Genomic DNA, 25,560 nt, shown 5'->3' with positions numbered 1-25,560 from the left:
TTTGGATTAAAGGTTGAAAATTTTAATGAAGACAATAAATGAGGAAATTTCTGTGTATTTCAACTAGCACTTACGATTTTTTCCTAAACAATGTGCTTTACACACTAACTGGATAGTATTATAAATTACACCTTGAAATAAATATTAACAACGTTTAGCTTCTCGTGAATTTATCTCGGAGACACCGACTCGATAAACGGTAGATTTGCTAACTTCCTCGTTATCTTTTCTCAAGTCGTTAACAAAGTTTCTGGGTGTGGAGATCTACTTTTCATATTGGAACCCTTTTCAAGACGGTAAGGTGATGGAGCTTATCGCTCTGCGTGGATTTTCATCAATTTTATATTCCTCTTTAAGTTAAGGTCGCCATTTGAAAAAGTAACTCAACGGACATTTCAGATATCGAGTGAAGTACAAAGGAACGATCTCTTGATGTCTTGCAAAGTCACGGCGGGAATATTCAAGCGTTTAAAGAGGGCTCTAAAAGAGCTACATCAAAGACGTGACACTCTGAAATCCAGAAAACATAGTTAGGGCCAACGGAGATCTTTCATCTATACCACACCCACAGGATCTTTAGAGCAATCGCTTTGTAGAGCAGTGGTACATTCGTCTTTACTGTCCTCAGGTACTGAAGGTTTCATCATGACTTCCAGTTCTGCCTCTTCGTCGCCCTTCACGGTTGCTGTATCTCTTTGACCTGACCTCCGTCGACAACAAATAACCAACAGGCCAATTGCGATTATCAGAATTAGGATAGCAGCACCAATTAGGACGTAAAGGTACCAGCCGTTTGTATCCTTGTCCTCTTTATCTGTACGGGCTTGGGTAAATTGAAAGTTGTTCAGTGAGGGGGGAGTACATATGAAAGACTTTCAGAGGTATTTTTATTTACTCTTGGAACACTGTCACCACTTCGATTATTTCACGCACTCGCAACAAGATGACGCAACCCCTACCACTCACATTAAAATGATCTCAATTAGCATCAAAACTATCAACACTACACAATCGCCATCGTTGCCAAGATCACTGCTGCCACCGCAGTCAAGCAATAATCATTACCACTATGCCACGAACACGGAGAACTTTAATATGGCTACCTACCCTCCTACTATCAAGAGCATTATGGGAACACCGCTTTCACAACCAGAAAAATATCCACCACTACCGATACCAAAGGAACTGTTAATCAAGATTCTTGCTAATGCCTCTACTTTCTCTGCTACTGCTGCTACTACTAATTGCTAAGTTTTTGTGACACGCAACTTGATTAGTTGGCGACTATAGCAAAGCACTGATGCATAACAGGTCGGCCGATGCAAACTGTAATCAAGCAGTAACTTGAGAGTTTAACGTACCCTTTAAACATACAGGAATGCTACCATTCCATTGTCCCTTTTCATCACAGCGCAGCGAGGTTTCTCCATCTATGCTGTATCCTTCATCGCAAAGAAAGCTATACACTGCACCTGACGTGGATCTATTACCATCAATGTGCCCGTTTTCTAGAGTGCGGTTCATTTGAGGACAATCTTTGAAAAAGAATGTGTAGCTGTGTTAGCGTACAGCTTTCTGACACATTGATGTTCTTAGGTAAGCGAATAAACTCGTGTGTAGGTTAGTTATTTTAACAGTAACAAAACAGCGATATAAGCTGCTTTAAGCGTTGTTCTTATTAGTCATGGTTTATTTTGTGAGCATGTCTTCATCAAATTTGAATTTAAAACATATTTACTTTACCTTTTAAACAAGAAGGTGTTGTACCATTCCATTGCCCATTTTCATCACAATAGAGGTATTTGTTTCCTTCAAGTGAATAACCATTAGTACAGCTAAACCAGACCAAGGAGCCTTCCACCGATCCACGGCCATGTTTATAACCATTTTCCATGTCAGCAGCCAGAGAGGGGCATTCTATCAAGGGAAAAAACACAAAAAGAAAAAAGAATTCGAAAACCCAGCAATAGATGGCTAAATCTAAAAATAAATATTATTTCTCTGCCAAGAATTCCAGTGCAAGATAAAGAAAACGTATCCTTAATTTCATGCCAAGTCTGGTGGTCTTAAAACCGTTGTGATGAACAGAAAAACACAATTTAAGTTATTCAACACGAAGAGGATTGGCGTTGATAAAATGGCTAGATATACCTTTAAGACAACTGGGAAGGGTGGCGTTCCATTTTCCTTCTGCCGTACATTTCAATCTCCGTTCACCAAATAGTGAATAGCCTTGATTGCAGCTAAAACTGTACTCGGATCCTTGTACTGAGCCCGTACCATTAACATGCCCATGTACTATGGAAAGGGGAAGCTTGGGACATTCTGTGTGAACAGATATATGAAGATTATATTCACGGTAATATGTAGGGAGAAAACAAAACAGATCAAAATATGATTAAATAAAAGAATAAAGTTGACTTTTCATTTCTAGATTACTGCGAAGTGAGCAACCTTTCTTTGATCGAACAATAAGGAAACAAAGTATTTTGTTAGGAGACAAGAAAGTTACAAAGTTACAAAGAAACATAGAGTTTATGATAAAATACGTTTACGCAGGCTGCAAAATGAATTTACGCATATCAGTCGTGTAGAAACTGTACATGGAGCCGAAAAGTTAACGTAAGTATTTAATATCTTACAAGCGCTCTTTATCAAGGGAAAGGATTGACCTTTGGTCATATACACTTGACATACCTATGAGACAGGTTGGAAGCGAGCTATTCCACACACCAGAATCCGTGCAAACTGATGTGGCGGCACCAATAAGAGAGTACCCCTCCTGACAACTGAACTCATACTGATTACCTTCCAATGAGCCGCTACCGTTAACAAAACCATGCGATATCCATGAAGGAAGAACTGGACATTCTGGATAATAGATACAGATATGTCCTTTGTTAAAAATTAACCTCGATCTTTAAAATCCCTACTGATGCAAAAAGACAAAAAACCTACAAACAGTAAAGGCTTCAGTGGGGAAAAACTGCGATACCGTTCCATGCTCTTCCAGCTGAGATGTGAAACTGCACAATCGGACTAGGATCGATCTGAGATCCTTGACAAAATCCAAAATTACCAAGAGTTATAATAGAAAAATATATACTAAATATTAAAGAAACTGCTTGTTACGTCCATAACAATTAATAGGCAATATATTTTTATTGTGTTAAGCGATTTTTGTTTCTACCTCTGAGACAGTTAGGGACACTGGCGTTCCATACACCCATTTTAGTACAAAATACAGTATCATGTCCGACAATAGAGTAACCATCCATGCAACTGAAATTGTAGATAGACCCTTCCACGTGACCTGATCCATGAACAGCCCCGTGTGTAAGATTCGAAGAAAGCTTTGGGCACTCTAGACAAAAAAGATAACAATGACAAACTTTAGCAACGTAATTATGCCATATTAAGGAAGTAACATTTGTAGTTGAATATCAATTTCTCATATACCTATGAGACAGGTTGGGAGTGAGTCATCCCACACTCCGGCATCCGTGCAAACTACTGTGTCTGCACCAATTAGAGAATACCCTTTCTTGCAACTAAAGTTGTACTGAGCACCTTCCAATGAGCCACTTCCAAGGATGAAGCCATTTGCCAACGATGAAGGAAGCACCGGGCACTCTAGAGGATGAACAAAAAAAGGTTTCCTACGTAAAGAATACTCCCGTGTGGTTCAACTAACAGGATCATAATCCTTAACAATAACAAGACTTGATGCTAGGTCCAGAAGAGGAAGACAAACCTCAGTTGAGAGAAGACGAACCCTGTCATATGAGGGCTGAACACTTTGGTTGAATATGCACGTACCTCTAAGACAGGAGGGAAGCGAGTCATTCCATATCCCAGAATCCGTGCAAGCTAAAGTTTCCGCACCAACAAGTGAGTACCCTTTTTCACAGCTAAACTGATACTGGGATCCCTCTAGATAGCCTTTACCCTTGAAAAAACCAAGACCCTTGTGGAGGCCTCCGCTTTGGATGAAACCATGCGGTATAGAAGACGGTAGGATAGGACATTCTGTAAGACACATGTAATGACATTCAAAAGCAATTTAATCATAGCTTTAAATCACATTTATGATTCATAATAAAAAATCAAGAAATTTTGAGAGATCCGGTGACATAGCGGTTGGCGCGCTGAAGTCCAGGTCGAGAGGTCTGGGCTCGAGATGTGGCCGGGCCATTGAGCTATATGCTCTTAGGCAAACCACTTTGCTCTCATTGCAGTGCCTCTCTTACCCAGAAGTAAAAATCGGCACCGGCAAACTTTCAAGAAAACTCAAACTTTCAGGATGAGAGTAGCAATATTTCTTGTCGCTTCATTTTACAGAAAACGGGATAAGCTACAGCTGTATGGGTGACTTAGCTTGAGTGCAGGCTTTTCCTTTGCATACAAGATCACGCTAACAATTCTAAAGGCTCTTACTTCTGAGACAAACGGGGACACCTGCGTTCCACCTTCCCATTTGAGTGCAATACAAAAGATCTTGACCCACGATAGAGTAACCATCGTTGCAGCTAAATTTGTACAATGATCCCTCTACAAAACCCGTTCCATTTATTTTGCCGTTTTTTATTTCAGATGGCAGCCTAGGACAATCTGTGTGAAGATTTCCAAAAATGTATACGATAAGTCTCTATAAGTCAATTTGAAAACTGCATATGTTTGTACTACTGATTATAAGCTCGTGTTACCTACCTGACAGCAATAACAATCTATTAGAAAATAGTATTTACATTATGAAAAATTAGGATGATAGTAATCAGTAAACCTCAGTATTCACTATATCAAAACTCTTGTTCATCAAGGTAATTTTAAGTTACTTTAGAGGTAAACCTTGATAGATACACTACCTATAAGACACACAGGCACAGAGCCATTCCAGGCACCTGTGTTATTACAATGTAAAGCTCTCTGTCCAACCAGTGAATATCCCTCATCACAAGTGAAATGATGCTTGGAGCCCTCTACGGAACCAGTTCCGTTTCCTTTTCCATTCGGTATGGACGACGGAAGGTCTGGACAATCTGTGACGATCGAACCAACAACAATTGAAATAAACTTGCCACAATGTTTGACTCTTCAGGATAAACTTTAAATAAAATCACTCTGTAACTCATATATTGCTGCAAACCATGTGACAAAAACTAAATATAGTCTATGCACAACGAATTTTTCGTTACGTCACACTTATATAAGTGATTTATTCCTAGACCGTAACAACTCCTTTATCCAACCCCCTCCCCCCATATTCGAGCCTGCCTTGCTTGGAAAATAGGATCAGATACTGTCACAATATTTCTTAGTCAGGCATATCAGTTCACAATAGTTTCTTCGATATTTTAACGAAATAAACCTGCCACAATGTTTGACTCTTCAGGATAAACTTTAAATAAAATCACTCTGTAACTCATATGTTGCTGCAAACTATGTGACAAAAACTAAATATAGTCTATGCACAACGAATTTTTCGTTACGTCACATTTATATAAGTGATTTATTCCTAGACGGTAACAACTCCTTTATCCAACCCCCTCCCCTCATATTCCAGCTTGTCTTGCTGAGAAAATAAGATCAGATACTGTCATAATATTTCTTAGTCAGGCATATCAGTTCACTTTAACGAGGATCAGATAAAAAAAAAGCAACACTATTACAGAACTGTTAACCGATATTTAAAGGTTTTTGTCACGCTGAATGTCTTAAAAAGTTTTTGTAGACACTTGAATGTAATCATTTTTCGGTTATTTTTCATCACTTAATTACAGCTACCTTTGAGACAGCTAGGAAGGCTGGAATTCCAGTTTCCGCCCGTAGAGCAAAGTAACGTTTTCTCTCCAATAAGGGAGTAGCCCTGCAAACAACTAAATCCATACACGGAGCCTTCCAAGAAACCTGTGCCGTTGACAAATCCATTAGGTATTGACGACGGCAGTTGTGGACATTCTGAAAATAAGATTACTTAAAGTAAAAAATCCGGAAAAATAAGCTCACATAATTCAGTGGGAGATAAAAAAGAAATGAAGAAAAATTAGGGATTACTTTGCTTCATATTAGCGCGTAACGTAATAACCTTGGACAAGAAACGTGAGATGAGAAATTCGTTTCCTTGAAAACTAACCCTGTGACAAGTGGTATATCAAGCGAATTGCGAGCTACAGATCACACGAGGTTCCTTAAAAAGAAACAGGGATGGATATCTCTTGAATTTCCCAAGCACCAGGAAAATGGTTTCAGGCATCGGAAGTGGGGCACAAAAACGAGTGAAAATGAAGTAATACACAAACTCTGGCAGGTCTCCACTCGGTACTCAGATTATGATGTAGTTAACAGAAAGTGCTACATTGGTGGAGTTTAAAGTAATCGAACTCTCGTGCACCCGTACCTTTGAGACACGTAGGAACGGAGCCATTCCAGTTTCCCTGATCGGTACATTGAAGGATGTTTGCTCCCACAAGAGAGTATCCTCCCTTGCAACTGAACCTGTACTGCGATCCCTCCACTGATCCACTCCCACCAACGAATCCATTTGGTATGAATGATGGAAGATGAGGACATTCTGGAGAAAGAGGAAATAATGTGGAAAGTCATTCCTTCGAAGGAGTTCATTAGACCATGGGTTATCTAAATTCTTAAAGCTGATATTTGCAGTCCACTGCACCCTTCTCTATCCTTGCTCCTTCTTGATTTGTGATTGACTGACTCATTTGTCTTTTTTCTATCTTATTAAACATGATTTTGAATCATCTTTATAACTGAAGGTTTACTTCTTTCCCTAAAAAAATGACTCAATATATCTTGACGTAGCTCTGGCAAATTGCGTCCATAAAGGATACGAGCGCAAGTTTAACTAAGGGAGTAGTTTCTAAAATATTTCTACCTCATCTCTTCAATCAAAAACAGCGTTAGTGTTAACTGTTGTCATAACATCAGACCTCATAACTCAATAAAACACATGTTTTGTAGTTCGGAGAATGTATCACAAAAACTTGGTCGACGATTCCTGCACTAGGTGTTGTAACAACACACCATTCGTCAAATTTAATTTGAGATAGATATGTATACCTCTCAGACACATGGGAAAACTGGCATTCCACTTTCCCTCTTCGGTACAGTACAAAATGGCATGGCCCACGAGAGAGTAACCAGGGCGACAGCTAAACCTGTGGTGTGATCCTTGCAAGTGACCCGAACCATGGACGTCGCCGTTTGAAATTGAAGAAGGGAGCCTTGGGCATTCTGCAAGTATTTAAGGCAACTCTCATTTAGAACAAGGCTACGAAGATCATGAGATCGTATAATCATAACTAATACTAATTTCCACTTGTTGCAACTGGGAGCTGTATTAAATCATTTCTTTAGGTTTCATAGGTCAATTATCATTCAAAATTATATATTTTGGTGAGCCATTTTTTTCCTGAAGAAGTAACATTTCCTTTCTTTGTCCCAGTAACTGAAAAAGATCTCAATTTTAAGCGGAACATGAAGAATGGAAATTCTGGTTTCATTTTCTTCATGTTTTGTTTTTGTTTTGTTTTTTTTTTAATCATTATTGATTTTATTTCCGGCAGCATCACTATCAAGACAATATGATCTGATCAGGTGTCATTTTAAACCAACTTATCAGCAAGACTAAATAAAAAGACCATTTGAGTCAAGGATGGAGTTTATCTGCGACGTTTATAAAGATCTCATGGTCATTTGCGAACTGAAACCGAACTTATACTCTGTTTAATCAGAATCAAGGATAGGGAAACGACAGTCAAGGAACTGGAATCGCGGGAAGGAGGATCGGGTGTCAAGAATCTGTTAAATCATTACGCCAGGAAGTGACTTGGACTCTAGTCCCCTGGAATTAAGTGAATGTAGTGAGATCATAGTGAACCTAAAAAGGGAATTATCTTCATAGCAAATTTCAAATAAAGAACATCAACAAAAAATTTCTAAGATGTTGCCAACGATAATTTGACTTCGTAAATTGTAATAACCACGAGGTGGTTTTTAGTTCTGTGATTTAGGAGAAAACTGAGATACATGCATTTACACTGGAAAGTTTCATACATTTAACTTTCAAAGAGGGCTCTTTAACTTCTTCTTTTCTTCAAAAAAATTGGTAATTTCATTATGATCGATCCTTTAACATCCATCCCCGATCCTCCTTAATCATTAATTCCTGATTCTCCTTTTCTAAGAAACCTCTCTAAGGTATTAAGGCTAAACTTGATACCTCGCAAACAGACGGGTTTTGTACCATTCCATGAGCCATCCGCCGTGCATGTCACGGTACTGTCACCAACCAAGACATATCCACCGTTACACAGGAAATGATACGTTGAAAGATAAACACTGCCATCCCCGTGAAAACGACCATTCTTAAGATGCCAAAGACGAACTGGACATTCTTTTAAAAAGGAAATCAATATGTACCATGTTATCACTCGATCATTTAATTAATTTTTTTTCTGCCTTTCAAAGGTAATTATCTACCACGGGAACATTAGTGACACACTCACCATCTACCTGTACCTCTTTCCGTCCTTATTTACAGTTGGCCTTAAGTGACCGATCATTATTATCTCCTGGGAGGGGGGGGGGGGGGATTCAGTGGAATATGGCTGAGTCCCGATATAATTTGTTTGATCCCCCTATAGGGCTTTGTAATATTCATATGAACTTTCCCTCTCATTGGCAGAGTTAATTTATAGTCAATGATCTATAGTCCCCCCGCCCCCTTTATACTCTTTTTCGGCAACGACTGATAACGGATCCTCCCTCCGTTTCCCCTGGAAACCATCTGATCCCTCGATTCCCACAAAAACCTTCCACCCACCCTCCCCCAGTATTAGTAAGACTGCTCCCAAATTTGAGATCTAAAGATGATCAGTCAAATTAGCCACGTTAAACAGATTTTTTTTTCTTGTCAACTAAATTTAATGTCCAATTTCAAAGAGCCTAAAAGAAATTGCAAACAAACGTTAAGAAAGTAAATTAAAACAATTGAGTTTCTTTGGAAAAATTAAGGGAGAAGAGGCTAACCTATCAATAAAGCGTTTTCAGACATAAAGATTGAAAAAAAAGAACCCAACCTGACCAATCGTTAGCGATCGATTATTGGTAAACAAAACCGTCGAAAGAGTCGATCATGTAGTTTGCAGCTTTAGTCGTTTTGATTAGAGTAATCTTATAAACATTCTGATCATGACAAACTGTTTACCACGAAGAGACTAGCACATTGCATCGAAGAGGCATTCCTCAGTATCTTAACAATGAGGCTGTAACATTTAGTCACCACTTTCGTTTGTAGTGTACAGTAGAAGAGAGAACCCCATTTTTCATATGTGAGCGGGAACATTTTGAGTCGCAGATGGCATATTCTTTTTTCCGTCTTACTTAATTGGCTGAAGGACTTGTAATAAGTGACTTAAATTACATGTTGAAACAATTACTTACTACACCGCAAATTTTTGATGTTGGCTAAATTAGATTGTTACTGGCATTAAGCAAAAAAGAAATACTACACTTTTCAAAATTCGTAATTAAGAGAACCTTGTATGGTTGAAAATACCTGCATCTGGCCAGTTCATAAAAAGTTTTCGTGTTTGACAAATATCTAAAGGCCAACTCTTACTTTGTAGCCTGAAAATCATTCAAAAATTCAAAGTGTTAATCAACCCTTGATGCTCTCACCTATGGTATACTTCATGCTTTATCCCAGTGAACTCATTTGATTTCAAAGCCGACTACTTGTTTATAATATGGCCGACACTTGGAGTCGAATCTACGCCACAACACAGCAGCTCAGTGACAGTGGTACTGTATGTAAATTGATGATAATATCATGGGATATCGATGCACTTGTAAGGATGTCTGAGGGATCGGTCTTACGAGAGAAGTGCGAATAGACTAGGACACCTTTTCAATGCCGTGAAATGATATCTACCCGCTAGTGAAATTCATTTGCTGCCATCTTATGCAATTATAACCATGGAAACATTGAAAAAATGTGCAAGTTTTATTTGTTTTACGCACTCATCGAATAATCATATATTAAGTTCTCTAATTTTGAGCAATAGAAAAAATATAAATTTCATCTTGATTTTTCCTGGATTCGCTTCGCGGCAACTTTACTTCATTACTAATTGCTCCACATTCCCTGGTTCTGGTCGTAATACCATTTATCCAGAAACTTGAACCAGCTGAGGATCTATGAAATAAAAATAAGTACAAAATAAAATGAAAAGGAATGAATGAATGAAACTTAGCAGAAAAAATAAATTTTACCAAACTAGGGAACCATTACGTGTTTGATGAAATGCAAAACACTTTGGTGATCCTTCTATTTTTTTGTGATCCCTGGTGCAAACAGGGTATTTACAGAGTTTGCGTGTAAAAGCCAACGGCTCCAGGTTTGCATTAATAAGCATACCGCTCGTTTCAACTCATTAACAATTATAGTGACTTTTTTTCTTTTTCCTTTTACCATTTTAAAACGTCAGTTGTTAGGTCATTGGTCTGTTTTATTATTGATTTCGAAATATAATTTGAATTACTATTTAAAAGCTTCTAAGGCGATAAGTCAGTTGAAAATCAGAAGAGAATCAACTCCGGACAAAAGGCAAACTACATTGAAAGTTTACTGGTACGTTGCTCTTACCTTATCCCTGTCTGTTTTGAGCTCCAATGCTAATCTATCTAGCGTTGAGGAATCCGGAATACCATTGTAGGCTAAATACTCGAAATACAGATAAACCAGATCTGGATTGTATAGTAATTCCCACTGGAGTTTCCATGCCTGTCGGTCTCCATTAGTTTTATTTCCTGTTAAAGAAGCTCTTGATCCTTTATTATTGCTTAGAGAGTTGTGCGAGACGGCAAGAAAAACGTCATGCGCAGTCACCGATCATCTCGTTTTATTACATTTATGTTATCAAATTCAATTTTGCGCGTGTCCATTTTAGACACAGATGACGTTTGAGCATGTATTGGAGGGTAGCAGAAAAAGTCTCTCTAAATCAAAAATTTGAAGTACCGCTGCTCCTCGAGAGACTCTAAAATGTCTTGCATGCTTTTCTAACTTTCCGCGAGTTTCAAACCTCGATGAACATATACAGACGAATGAACCAATTGTTGGTTCGATAAAGAGGCTATCGTGGATGATTGGACGAAAGAGTTCTTGGAAAGGGCCCAATACTACCAAAGCGTCTCTGCACTAAAATGGTTTCTATGCCCTTCTTTCGTTTCTAAGACTGATTTGAGTATCATTGCAAAATTTAGCAAGTTTCGGTGTTACAAAAACTGGTTTGATCGTTCAGTAAAGGGAGATTCCCGCGTAAGACTGTTGTCGGTTGTAGTGACTAACGTTTCGACAACCTTGAGTTTGTTGAAGACTTCCGCTCAAGTTGTCGAAACGTCAGTCACTCCTATCAACTGCAGCCTTCCACACGTCAAACCTCAGCCGAATTATTAGGCTAAACGTTCTAAGTTTGATTTATAAGTATCAATCGATCGATTTTATTTCCATGCTGACCCCAGTTGTATCTACTTATATCGCTAGTTATCAAACGGTATCAATCATCGATGCTATCGATTGATCATGGCGGGAACAAAACGCAATTATAGTCAACATAACAATTTTTAAGGCATGCAGTGAATTAAAAAATGAAATATTGATCTACTTCACCTTTCGGCGAGCAGTTTGGAGCCGAACCATTGTAAACTCCATCTTTACACGTCACATGATTAGAGCCGTTCATAACGAAACCTTCATTGCATGCAAACGTGTAATCAATTCCGCCTTCAGTGTCATTTCTGTGTACAACCCCATCGGTTAGCTGCGAGTCCAGTGGTACACAAGCTGAAAAATAGAGACAACATCACACAATTTAGCAACCCTTGTGATTGACATACCAGCCTTCAGCCATGAGCAAACAGGGAAGAGACCTGGAACAATACAGGAAATGAAAAGTGTCCATAAACGCGTTTTCGTTTGGTATCGAGTCGTTTGAATGCTAAGAGTCGTTGGAGAATGAATTGTTCCTTCTGTATGAATTTAATCGCTATCTTATGTATCAAAGATTCTTCCACCGATGCGTCATCAAGCTCTGTTTTGAACTGTACACACGGAATGCAAAGCCTTCTGGACGAAAATGACTTTTTTTATCTTTTGTAAATAAAACTCATTTTCACCCAGTAGGCCCAGCACAAGCTTGCCTCATTGTGCAGTTAACGCGACGCCCAAAGCTCTGTTCTGATCTGCAGACACGGAGTGCAAAGCCTTTTGGACGAAAATCATTCTATTCTAAGGTAAATAAAACTCATTTTCACTTGAAAGGTCTAAAACCTGGACTCATTTTACGATTGAGCATTGTAGGAGCTCGTAAATAATCCAATTGACGGATCAAATACTGTGAATTGATGTTTAGCTATCGCATTAAACTATAAAAATTATTATTCTCAACCTGGCTTCACAGTGTCGTTTACAATGGCGACAAACTGAGTCACAGTCTCTTTTGTTGCTCGTCCGATTCGCACTTTGCCAGTTGTAAAAATATCGAACAAACACTCGGAGCTATCCCCACAAACATTCTGGGCCTCCTTCTCCAGCACCTTATCAGTAAAGTCCAATTTTTGACTGTCAGGAAATATTGGCTGGAAATTCGGATGGTGAAACGTGGAGTGGTCCTGCCCTTGTTGATAGACAAAGAGAGACTCATCTGGTTTGGTGACCCCTGCAGACGAAAGAAAAGGTGTAACAGTCAAGTGCACTTTTAAAGGATAGCGCCATTAAACGCGGGTATCCTGGGAGTTTCCTATGTGACTCTTGTCTTATTTTTTTGGCTTTCTTTGTCAGCATTTGAGAGTATGAGAAAAAACCTGCTACATATTGGCAAATTTTAGATGTCTTTCTTTAAAAGTCTTAAAAGTAGTTTCATATCATTAAAGTTTATTGAGGTCTTTTGTGCTAAATAAGACCAAAACAACTTGACAGAATTTTTTCATAGCTTAATCGTTTGGTGAATTAGGGCGGAAGTAAATGAAATCAAAAATCATAGAAATTACTATGGAGGGGTTGACAACCTAAAAGGACACGGTACAACTTAGCAGCATCTGCAATATGAAAAAAAGTGTCTTCAAAAATTGTATTTCTAACCTGAAAATTATACTAATGGCCGGCTACATAGGTTTTTGATAGTTTGATTTTAACTTGCGTTTTATGACTTGCGAAACTCCGGAAGGTAATTCCATAACTTGGAGTAACATAAAAAGGAACAGAAAGCAATCATATCTGACAGTTACGTACATAATTGTCCGAACTCTCTGTGTATGATTTCCAAACTCGAATTTGTATTCAGGAATGTTCCATCGGGCTTGAGGAATTCCGTCTCTTTACTGTCATCCCAGTATCCAAGGAGACCGGAAGTATTACCTGCAATGAACAGTTTAACTTTCCACTCTCAATATCGGATACTTGCTTCGATTTTTTAGCTTGTCCATTTAAGGAGTTGGGTATGTGATGCTGTTTCGTTTAAATGCAATCTCACAGTTACCAAACGCATTGCGATTGGTCGATTTAGGGGGCCAACCTTCAGTTACTTTTTCAAAATCACCCTCTTGAATCCTTTCTTTCTCCAAATTGTTTGTTTAAACTTAATGAAGGCTAACTAACAAATGCCCGGGCTCGTTTTGCTTTCGAAGTACGTCTCTCGTAATATTATAGGAAGCCGCTCTGAGTAACCAATAATCGTTTCCCCAAATCAATTTGATGTACTTTACAAATACTGCAGTGAGTCGTAATTTTTCTCCTGCAATTTACGAATTGTCACTGTTTCCGGTCGACTAAAGACCAACACACATCACGCTTTGGCCATCAATTAATCATAAAAAACTCTGTCCAGAACTTAGAGTAAAGACCTCAAACTTCGTTGGCAAGTGTAATATGACATCTCTTCTTTGATAAAAAGAGAAGAGTCAACTACCCACTTGGGACCTCTTCTTCCCCCAGCCGGGTAACACTCGTTCAAAATGAGTTTCGCTAAGATATCTCTCTTCTTTAAAAAGACTCATAAACGTTAAAGATAAACTGTGTACCCGTATACTTGGGAAGGGGAGAGAAATAACTGAAATTAATTTGAATTCTTCCACCTTCTCTTGATTTTTACCTTTGAACATTGTTGGTACCAAAGTCACGAGACCAAGCAACTCTTGCTGGCCTTCAACTGTCACGGAGATGCCGGAGTTAAAAATAACGGAATATTTAGTAGTGTTGGTGTAATACAACACAGAGACTCCGGTGAATTCCAGGAGGGAGAGCTCATCAAAATCAACTCTTTCCCCATTCACCAAAACATCCACTAAGCCACGACCATTCAACTGGATCTACATTGAGTAGAAGAAGAGAAAAAAAGTTTAACTAAGTACAACATTTAGTTTATTTATATTAACAAATAAATGAGGACATGCTGGCCCATCATGGATGATCCAGTCTCCTGTGACCCATTAACACTCCTGCATGGGTGGAGAAGGGCACATTAGGGGCAAAGTAGATGACCCAGCCGGGAGACGAACCTAGACCAATGTAGATCTATCGGGCTCACGTCCAACATGCCAACCAATAGGCCACCTTGAGTCCAGCATGGCAATGACGGTCTAATATAAATACATCATGTAACGTACATTCCTGTGTGCCCCATAACCACATATATAAGATAATCAATAATTCTGTTTTCCCCATATTTTCCTAACCTGTACAACGTCTGATCCATTTTCTTTGGCTGCAAATGCCGTGTATACTGTGGCTTTTGAGGGCGATCCATCGTCTGCTAATAGAGGCTCCATACGCCCCTGCAGAGTGAAGTCCACCCCTTTCACTTTTAAAATGAAGTATTCCCCATATCCGTTGAACGTGAATGGCTTCTCATCCAAGGTCACCATGTGTGGGTCCCCAAAACCGGTAGCTATGGGCAACGAAAAAACGTAGTTATTGAAATAAAGAAGATGTGAACTGTTAAGGGAAATCACTATCAAAGAACTATACATACATTTTTTCCCTACTTTTAATTAAAAGTAAAACATAATGCCCAAATGTAGTTGGCAATTAGCTGCGCGCTTTGTTTAGTTTAGGACAACTTTTACGCTGCGCTTGCAATTGCACAATAACTGAACAATGTAAAAGGACAGTTCACGCGCCAAGCCTGTGTAATTGGACGGTGTGCGTCATTTCTGCGGTGTGCTATCGATCGAGACTGCTGGGTTTATTTGTATTAAAAAATTGAAATGTAATGTATTTATTTATGAATAACTCTAACCGTTGAGTATTTGTCTCGTCAATTTTTTTCATAGTTTTGTTGATGGGTAAGGGGATTTTTTTGTCGTACAGATCTGTCTGCAAACAGACACGCTATCATGTATCAACAAATCGTACTACTGCGTCGCGTTTACCCAAATACGCGAATCATTCGTATGTTTATAGAGCGAATTTGACTCCACTTGGAAATGCTGTAACACTTTAATTATGTGGCATTGTCACACAGGAGAGTAACCGGCCTGCGCCTTTTTTTAACGCGTGTTCAGCCCTTTCGTACATTTTTCGTTTTCAATTGTGAATTTTGAGCGACCACATTTTATCCACTCCAACCCCTGGGTAATCGCGTCGCCCACATGCCACATAACACTTAAATGATTAAGAATTACCGGGTCTTGGTGCTTGATATTCTGAGCTGTCGTCTGAAGGCCGCTTCTCAAAGTACTTTTCACAATTCTTAGAGTTGCGGCAGCAGTCTTCGTACGGCACCTTATCATGGAAGAAATGGGATATCACAGGGAGACCAGCATTAGGATGAACGCGGTCAAGGGACCCTGCGTTTGGTTGGCCCATCATTAAGTTTCCAATCCTGTTGAAACAGCACTGCTGACCGGAGCCTGTGGCACTATGGAAGAAAAAGTAAATCAGTGCTCCATGCTCGATACATATTCGGACGAAAACAAGAAAAACTGGGTCCAGTGAATCAAATCGAGGCAAAGTTATATTTTGTGCTTATGGATACCTTTTTTTCGTTGCACAGCGGGCCTTCTTAAAAACAGCAAATAGATCTACATTTCCTCAGGGTTGTTTGCCAGTAAGCTTTTATTAAACTAAAATTAAGAATAACTGACCTGGGATTGACCATTAAAAAACACTGGAAAGCTCCCTCGTGGTATCGATCACATCCATCGCGATTTTGGGGATTGCATTCCTCATCAGACATGAAGCGCCCGCGATCTACCATAGCCTGAGTCAAACTCGAAGGGCATGGCTGCATGCTGGGATCTCCTTAGTGGTTGAATACAATAGCATTAGCCAAAATCCTCTTCGCCTTGTCATTACTGTCGTCTTCTCAAAAACTATCCGCTAACGTTGAGCATACAGAAACGTTTTCTTAAATGAAAAATGGATGGGTCTTGCCATCACTCTGTTGGAATACTAACCCATGTTTAGCCCCACAATCCTCTATAGGAGTTTACGTTGGTCTATCAAGCATGAAAATTTTTAGCTGCATTGCTAATCCTTTCGGATGGCAGCTTCTAGGTTCTCCTGACGGCTATATTGCACCCCATTTACAGGCATTTCTGCTCAAAGAAAGGGAATGCGCGAGTTAAGAATCTTGCCTAATGTGTTGATAATGAATTGCTACGAGGACGCTTACAACATTTTAACGTGCTAAGGATTTCGGGGTGGCTGAAGGTTAATGACTGAAAAACCATCTTCCAAGAAAATGGCCCCTTACTCGAGTTAACTTCAGCAATAACCAAATTCGAATTTGTGAGGCTCTACCGTTTGAATCCGGACTTTAAGACGTAGACTTCATTCTCTTTAAGAAGCATCGATAGAGCTTATTTTCCAGTAACAACACGTTAGTCTGTTCCTTCACCAAGACATATGCAATTTAGGTCTCCAATAAATACCTCTGAATGTGTCTGGATTAGGTTCCTTCTGATGCCATTTTTTACATCTACTCTCGGCCCACGGCTCATTCTTCCAAGAAAACACTTCACTCCACACCCACTGAGACTTAGATACGTTGCTGTAGCTGTTTTTTCTTGACACCCGAACAAGATTGATAAAACGATCATCGATGTTCCTACAAAATAATAGTAAAACAAGAGGATTAGCTCTGAGGAAAAACACCCAAACCAATCATTGCCTCGAATATCTTTTGACATCAAGGGCCTAAACTTTTGATAGGGAGTAAAAAAAAAAAATCCTCCTCCCTTTTTTTAACTCGCGCGACAGAGTTCGCAAAAAGGGGGACTGCTTGTAGGCTTTTCGTTCTCTTACCGAGCGATGGGCCCATCTTCTTTTTAGGGCCCGGCGCAGTGATTTAAAAAAGGTATGGCTGAGTAAACCTAAAGAGAGTATACGCAGCTACTGCGTCAAACACCAAAGCACATCCAATCCTGACATAGCGACACACTCGACCGGTGACAGTTAGCCGGTGTGCATTCTCAGCTGCTTCAGGCATCTTTTCCTCAATTGGGCATGTCGGCTCTTCTTTGATATCCATTCGGTTCAGTTTTTCTTTCATTTCCGTGACGGAGGAATACAATTTGGCCCTCACGGCAGCATCTCTCTTCAATAGTTCTTTGTCGGCCTCAGCTTTCAGCCGAAATCTTTGCGCGTCTTTCTTCGCTTGGTTACACATTTCTTCGACAGCGTCCAAGTTGTGAAAGTACTTGTCAGCATTCTTCTCGAGTTCGCGGAATTCTCTTACGACTTTATCATAAACACTTTCTTCTTTACCACGAACTTTACTCAAATAATCCACTCTATCGCCAATTGCTATTGAAACCAGTTTCGTTGTGACTACCGAAACAGAACACATCTTTTTGTGACACAAAAGATGCAGCTTAAAACTCGCTGACAAAAACGAACAGTGAATTGCAACTGACGTAACAACTGAATTGTGTTCAGTTCTTAACGGACATAGCGCGCGCTCCATTCGAATAGGCTTCCCTTGAAAATGAATTTTTCAACAAAACAACACCGAAAGATATTTAGGAACTGTTTTCATCTCCTCTCTGAGTTCCCTACTCATGATCAGTGACTCACAAGACGAAGAGGTGCGCTACATAGAGAATAATACATGGGCGCACGTAGATATGAAATTTCTCTTCGAGCGTTTAACTCGATAGCTAACGAGTGAGCACAGCGAACGAGTGAGAGTGAGAGTGAGAGTGAGAAGAGAAATTCCATATCTACAAGCAACCATGTATTATTTTGTTTATCATATAAACGCAGTAGCTCTTTACTCACAAGAAGAGCAGTAAAATTAATCAATGAAAACAAATAAATCGACAATCCCCGAATAACAATCGTAGAATGCGTGGGCGCTAACTCTTAGGATGCAAAAAATGCGTTGAATCATGATTACAAAAACAACAATGGGAATGCTAACACCAAAGCCACTGAATACGTAACTTTCAGTTTTTCTTTTAGTACACTGGTTTTCTCCTTCTAGGTAAGTTTGAACCTCACTGTCTGTCAGCCATACGGATTTTTTGGTGTTTTGGGCGCCATATTTCGAGAAAGCTCCGACAATCAACTTGCCGTTCATTCAGCAACCTGACCGAGTGATTGGCTATATCAACACACGTGGGGAACAAAATAAGATATTCTTTCACGTGTGTTGCTACGGCTTTTTTCAGGGCCGGAAATCCCTGTATAACATCGCAGTTTATGTGATAATTACATTTATCAACACAAACAGTGCACAAACATGCGTTTGATGCTATTGAGCGGCAATGCAATTTCGCGCAGAATGTTGTTGATATGATGAAAAAGCATGCCAAACTAATGTTTTTTGTTCTTTCCCGCACATTACTGCTTAAAGAATCACCCTTACCCGTCTCCCTCTCCTTTTGTGACATTAAACTGACTATGTCCAGAATTAAGTTGATTGTTTACTACTTGGCGGAAGCTGTCCAGTACGGGGACATCATCATCTCCCATTTTATAGCGCGCCAAATCAATCGACACTTCCTCGTCTAGTCCTCCGATGCTTCCCGAATCCCAACTAATGTCAACCGTGGAATCCTCCTGCCATTTATCACCGTCCTCTCGCTGGACCTCGGGAGTGTATCGATTTATGGGAACTAAAATAAAAGAGATAATTTTTTTAATCTTCCTTCTAGTGAAGGAAGAAATGACCCGGAAACTTGAACAAAGCCAATGGTGCATGTTGCCCTTAGAATATCCTCTAAACATCCGAGGGCCTTGTGAAGATTCGAACCTCACCAGGGTTCCATTTCGCGATGAGATACTCCACCACATCCGGAATTATTTGGGCCACACATGGCTCATTGATTAGAGCTTATGGATCCTACGGTCAGAGCGACTTGAGTGTAGATTAAAAATATGCATATTTCAAATTTTAAGCTTGGTTGTCGAACAAAGACATAAACGTTAAAATGTTCGTCTTAAAAGATAAAATTCCTGTTCCTTCTTATAAATTTTTCCTTAAATTTACAATTTTGATTGATGTCAAAAGTGAGCTCAACGGACAATAAAAAGAATTTAGTTGATAACGTACCTGATGTGTACACTCCATTGTAATCGAATGAATTTCCGCCGTCAGTAGATAACTTGAATGACAACCGTCCTGTCTTGTTCAACACTGGTATTGTAACTGATGACGTTAGCTCGTCGCTAAAAGTTGCATTAATGTTGATGTCATTGTCGAGTTGAACCACAATGTTATCATTTGCAGTGAAGCAAGGTCCACCCATTTTCACGTTCGTACCTCCTAACATAATCCCAGATCGGGGTGATATGGTGAGAGATCCTGTTAAATAGGAAGAAGCAAATGAATGCAATGTTAGGGTAGCATATAACCAAAAGCCCGCTGAACGTGGTGAATGTTTGCGTCTCTTCACTTATTTGGATTCTTTTTTCTAAAACAACATATTTTGTGAAGCAAGGACAGTACAATCTGCAACACTTTTATGCGTGGTGCCTTTTAAGAAGCGAAGCTAGGTAACAAAAATTATGGAGGATAAAATGATTATTTCCGTACAGTTTTAAGTTACTTCCCGCAAAGTTTTTTTGGTCTGTTCCATTGACTCTCTATTTATAATTTTTTATTCAAGTTCTTTTTTTCCTTTTTAGGTGTTCGCTGAATGTCCACTCCTACGACATCTACAGATCTATGCCTATGACTCCGTGATGTTTCTTTAAACTATACTTGTGTTTACAATTTGTACCTTTTGTGTTACATCCCCCAGCTTCCACACTTGCTTCATCGGTTTGGAACATCCACTGACCGTCTCGAGCAACGTTTGAGGTGGAAGTAAGATTAAGGATGTCATTTGTTCGGGAGCCAGGAATAATGGAGAACCTCACCCCATCTCCAGCATTAAACCCGCCCTGCAGTTCAAAGTCAAATCCACAGTCAATTCCATACATTTATGGTAGCATCTTCATCATTGTGTAATATTTCGGTCACAGCTGCAGATAGAGGAAAGGGTTCAAGTCTACGAATCTATGAGTAATCTTTTTCAAGCGAGCTCAGTGCATGCATTAGTACCTTTCTCTTGGGTGACGTTTTAACCTTTCTTGGAGTTACAACGGTAAATTTGTCATGGATAGAGTTCATTAAATTAAGTAGGTCCAAAGATATTTGGGTATTCCATTGGCCATATGTTCTTTAATAAAAATTTTGAGAAGTGGACTCCCACTAAAGATGCGGCACGAGCATGGAGGCCTTTGAAATTCGAGTTGGCGAGCAAAACGGGCTGGAAAGAGGTCTGAGAGGGGTCTCATTTTCGGGGCAGAACCCTCGTAGACTCTTTGCAAACCTCATGCACGCTCGCCTCACGGGTGGGCTCAAAACCCGCAGGCTTCGCCGCTCCTGTAGGCGCAGTCTTGTGCACTCGCAGGCTACACAACTGTAGGAGAAGGACAGGAGAATTAATATTGGAAGGCTATGGGTTATTTGAATGTGCGTTTCATTGCAACCTGCATGTTTATAATTTTTTTTTCTATATAGATTGTGGTAATAAATCCACTGGGCTCACTGTTTTTACTCAACATATTGTCTCTTACTTTACATTCAGACCCTCACCTGAGCAGGCGTACCGCCCAATCCGTCCTCAGTCCCTCCGCTAGCTGTACCAGTTGTCCACACGATTTGATTGTAATTGAATATGGCAAATGAATGACGTCCATTTGTAACCAGCACTGCTTGAAAGTTGTTGACCTGACAAGGAACAGAATTGCAATTTCTTTGAGAATTCTTACCCTTTTACACAAGATCCTCTGCTTAAACCATTGTGAATTAAGGTTATTTGTCTTTATAGCCCGGTTGGGTTTTAACTAATGTTACCTTGTTTGTAAAATTAGAGTGGGAAAGACGGTAAATTTTGCGCTCAGTAGTGAAGTGGAGAAAGACGTTTTACGTCTTTTCACGAGAGTGTGGGAAAGGAAAAAATTCTAAGTCCCCATAAGGAATCGAATCTCAAACCTCCAGATTCCACACTCTAATGTTCTACCAGTGAGTCATAGAGACTCTGTGGAGAGCTACACATGTATAAGGTTCTTACGTGACACGCGTCCTTCTTATTGCTAGGATTAGCTATTCGGAGAGCGTCATGTGTAAATAAAATAAGAAAGAGGTCAGTGGTGGCGCAACAATGGTCAGAAGTTCGATTCTTCATGTCCCACGCTTGTGACAAGGCGAAAAGTTTATCTTTCCCTGTTACCTTGTTTTTAAAGTCTCCATCTGCTCCAAAGAATGCCACTCTGTCCCAGGTCGCTATGAAGATCCACGAGGCTGAGAATCTCTGGTGATTTAAGAATGCCCGTCGAACATCCTTTGTAGCTCGGTTCAGCAATACAGGGTCAATAGACTCCCTGTATAATACAGTTCCCCCATTTGTAGTATCCACGTCACCCCAAAATGGCGAAATAAGACGTCGGTTGTCCCCCAGGGGGAATGGAGCTGGGGTGTATTGACCCACTGCAACCAGAAATGAGATAACTCCATTTGTGTTCACCTGAAATCACACACAGAGAAAAGTTAAATAAGAAATGAAGATTATTCTGAAATCGATAATCTTCTGGAAGCCTTTAATAAGTCATGCGATCATATAAAACATGATTCTTCACAACTTGTGCTGGTGAACGATTTAATATTACAATACATGTGTTATATCATAATCAGATGACCTACAGTGGAGTTTACGAGTCTTGGGACACTTTCAATCGAATTATTTCTTCCGCAAACAAAGTTGAATTTGGTGCGCTTAGTAAACTTTACCAATACGTAGGTTCACCAACAATGTTAGAGGGCCGGGGGAGTGGATGTTCTGTGTGCACGCCTCAGTGAATTGGCTAAAAGTAGTCGGTCTTTTTCATATATTTGGGCATAGGACATGTTTTCAAAAACTGCCTATGGATTTTTGACCCCATTGTAAGTTATATGCTTCTGGTTTAATTCCCTTGACCGATCACATAAAGGAAAAGCTTTCACCCTTGCAGCGTGGACTCAGCTAGGCAATAAGCACTTCGGGTTGAAGGTAAAAATAAAATAAAAATTATAATACTCCCTATTTTTTAAAATCAAAATAAACACATTACACTCTTTTGTTGTCAGAGTTCCAACAACTTAAACTGTAAGATTTTTCACTTTCGATTTGTAATCGTGAAAGTTGATCCTGGCTTTTCCCGCATCAACTGATAACCAACAATCAACTATCACGTGACAAAAATCTTGAGCTGATAATCTGATTGTTTTAAATGTCTTAAATATATAGCGACTTGCGTAGCCAGTCGCAATACAGCATTTGTGAAAGGACGATTTATACTAATTATAGTTATGACTCGTCTATAACATGGGCGTAAACTGAAAACGGTGAGGTCATACAGATCAGATTCATGGTTTTGCAGCTTAAGTTCGAACCGTTTTAATGCCTTTGTAGCCTCCGACAACACTTCTTAGATTAAAAAATTTTCCGGTTCGAAAAGTATTTTAATTTGTGAATTCGTTGGGCAGTAAAGCGGCGCTGAAAAATAACCCTTGAACAAATTTTGACAGTACTCAAGTACTTAGTGAAACAACTACTAAACTGTCGTGCCCGCCAGACTATCACGAATACTTTTAATGCACGATCTGGTTGAAATGAAAGTGGAATGTCTTGTATACTGAATTCAAGTTTTTTTTTCGTTGTTTGCATGCGTTCTATTCGTCTTCTGCTGAGGTAGCGATGATTTCTGTACAGGAAGAACCTAATATATCTCGTGACACACACCACGCATGAAACACATGGGTGGCGTAGAAAGGTCACTCGTGGCGTATTGGAGTACTTAAACAATGCGATAGAACTGAAAATATTGTTGGGCAGTGAAGATATGACGAAATAAACGAGCAACTAATATCATTCATCACAGTGTAAAGATAGAATTTTAAAGGAAAATCATACTTTGTTTGAATACGTTACTGATCCGTGCTGCATTTAGTTATATTTAATCAAGCGAGACAAATGTGGTTCCGAGAAAAAATTTAACTGTCACGCTGGTAGTTCATAGGGATTTTAATACACAAGAAATCAGAGACGCTATCAATGTACAATTTTCTTGAAAATTTTTATTTAAAGGGCGTTATTAGAATCTTAGGTGAAGTAAGAAAAGCAGAAACTCTTTCAATCTGTGAATTTCAATTTTGCAAAGTTTAGCGCTGACATCACGTACAATCAAAGTGGTTTTAAAATACAGGCACTTCAATATTTTAAAAAATAAACTTATAAAAGATATCACCGAGTCTAAACATAATTCATATTAAAAAGTGCAAATAAATACTGCCTACTTACATATAAGGAATGGTGATTCTTGTCAAAATACGGGTAGAGAATTGAGATTGGTATTTCTCCTGAGCTGCCGTCGTCATTTGGCGGAAGTGCATTATCACCCTCGCTGACTCCATAAGGATAGAAATCGCTGAGCGGAACACTGAAACACGATGTTATATGAAGGACTAATGTGGCGAAAATTTTACAACGCCGCCAATACATTTTAACACCGATTCTGTCCAGAGAGGTCTTCGAGAAGACGCTGGAAAACCAACTTTATCCTTTCCTAAACCAGTCGCAGACAACACTTAAAATTTACATAAAGCGATCTCAAGCAGATTGATGACACTTGTAATGTATGTAAATAGAAAACTAGTTTTCAGCAGGTTGGGTTGAAACAGCCGTTCTGATAACAGAGAGGAAATTGAACTTGCATCGAAACGGAGGTCATCTGAACAAGAGTTGAACTTGTCAGTCAATTTATAGCCAAAATAAATATCCGGGTACATGCTGGTTCAAATACCTTCGCAGCACGTTTTTCCTTTTGATTTCCAGTTAAGCCGCGTGGAAGAGTAGCCTCGCTTCTTCCAAGAAGTCCCTTGTCTTCCGGGATTGCTGAAGAGTTAACGGAACGTTTTAGAAGTCACTCAAAAACTCAAATAAATAAACATGTAACCGCAGAAAAAGACAAGAAATGAAAATATATAAATAAGTAAACAAATTGGTAACAATAGGACGGAAATTGATCCAAAGTGAAACTACCGGTAAGTGCTTTGTAGAAAGGAAGATAAAGTGAAGGCAAATGGAGTCAGAAATTTCAAAAACACTTGTTTGTATGCCATCTTAACTGAAGGACGGGTGAGTTGTTGATGTTGCTTGTTATTTCCTATTAGTTTCTCCTTGTACCCACCGACACATAAATAATGCAATATTTTCATATGTAGAGCTTATTACTACAAGTAGCAGGGATAGAAAATGAAAAAACCGGGGAATTTACCAACACTAACACTGGCTACATGTACAGTCAAACCTCGTTGAATCAACCATTCAAAAGTTCAAGCCTGCCCGATTACTTCAAAATGTTGAATGGCCTCAAAATGTTGAATGACTCGCGTCAACAGCAGAATAAAATTCGACCCAAGCCGATTAAAAGTAATCGGGCAGGCTTGAAGTTTTGAATGGTTGATTCAACGAGGTTTGACTGTACATGTAGCCAGTGTTAGTGTTGGTAAATTCTGGTCAAAGCATTACATAGGAGGAATGAGAAAAAATCTGATCATCATTTCGTAAATAATTTTATTGATGAGGGTTCATGCTTCTGTAATAATAAGTATGAGCGCAAAGTGTGAAAGATTACTGAGAAGTACTAGAGCAGTGGGAGACCAGCTGCCAATCACTTTCAGGTAATGAAATGAATTTTAACATCCTACTAGGCCTAATTGAGTTCTTCTTTTGGGGGCTGGGGGGAGGAAGTAGGGCTGGCTTTGTTAAGAACATGAAGCTCTGAACGCGCTTTTTAGGGCGTTTACGGATATTTAACATATAAACTAACAATATTAATGTCGGGGCGTAACAGAAACATTGTCGCAATGGCAACGTAGTCGGATTTGGGAGGAAGTAAAATACGGAAGTTGACCTTGCAATATGACACAACGTTAAGCTAAAACACCAAAAGAAGTCCTCTTGTGCCTCAAAAGATTGGAGCTTCAGTTTTCTCCTCATTTCCTTATT

The 25,560-nt window shown here is 39.4% G+C and overlaps 2 protein-coding genes across 4 annotated transcripts; both read right to left on the bottom strand.

Moving 5' to 3' along the window:
- On the bottom strand, window positions 1–24,646 carry LOC113667370 (uncharacterized). 3 transcript variants are annotated; one of them, XM_089205078.1, is made up of 28 exons: window positions 23,851–24,646; window positions 21,745–22,038; window positions 21,108–21,242; window positions 20,248–20,410; window positions 19,578–19,829; window positions 18,891–19,140; window positions 16,954–17,129; window positions 16,165–16,321; window positions 15,703–15,938; window positions 14,755–14,966; window positions 14,172–14,388; window positions 13,313–13,438; window positions 12,471–12,740; window positions 11,693–11,866; window positions 8,240–8,413; window positions 7,078–7,251; window positions 6,398–6,571; window positions 5,785–5,958; window positions 4,866–5,039; window positions 4,438–4,611; window positions 3,820–4,029; window positions 3,460–3,633; window positions 3,191–3,364; window positions 2,698–2,871; window positions 2,152–2,325; window positions 1,744–1,917; window positions 1,362–1,535; window positions 1–823 (listed from the first exon to the last, which is right to left on the bottom strand). In XM_089205078.1, exons 1-28 carry the CDS (start codon window positions 24,049–24,051, stop codon window positions 555–557), a joined length of 5,430 nt encoding a protein of 1,809 aa, XP_089061204.1. In that variant the 5' UTR covers window positions 24,052–24,646; the 3' UTR covers window positions 1–554. The 3 variants fall into 3 exon arrangements, with proteins under 3 accessions (XP_089061204.1, XP_089061205.1, XP_089061206.1); XM_089205079.1 differs by having other exon boundaries at window positions 14,172–14,382; XM_089205080.1 differs by lacking the exon at window positions 4,438–4,611.
- On the bottom strand, window positions 17,230–18,120 carry LOC149047446 (uncharacterized). The gene has a single exon (XM_089205083.1). It carries the CDS (start codon window positions 17,985–17,987, stop codon window positions 17,370–17,372), a length of 618 nt encoding a protein of 205 aa, XP_089061209.1. The 5' UTR covers window positions 17,988–18,120; the 3' UTR covers window positions 17,230–17,369.
- Window positions 24,647–25,560: the final 914 nt, after the last annotated feature.

Source organism: Pocillopora damicornis, chromosome 4 (assembly GCF_964200805.1).
Source record: "Pocillopora damicornis chromosome 4, jaPocDami1.2, whole genome shotgun sequence".
Classification (NCBI taxonomy): domain Eukaryota; kingdom Metazoa; phylum Cnidaria; class Anthozoa; order Scleractinia; family Pocilloporidae; genus Pocillopora; species Pocillopora damicornis.
The sequence above is the reverse complement of the archived record's forward strand: the minus strand, read 5'-3'. Positions and strand labels throughout refer to the sequence as shown.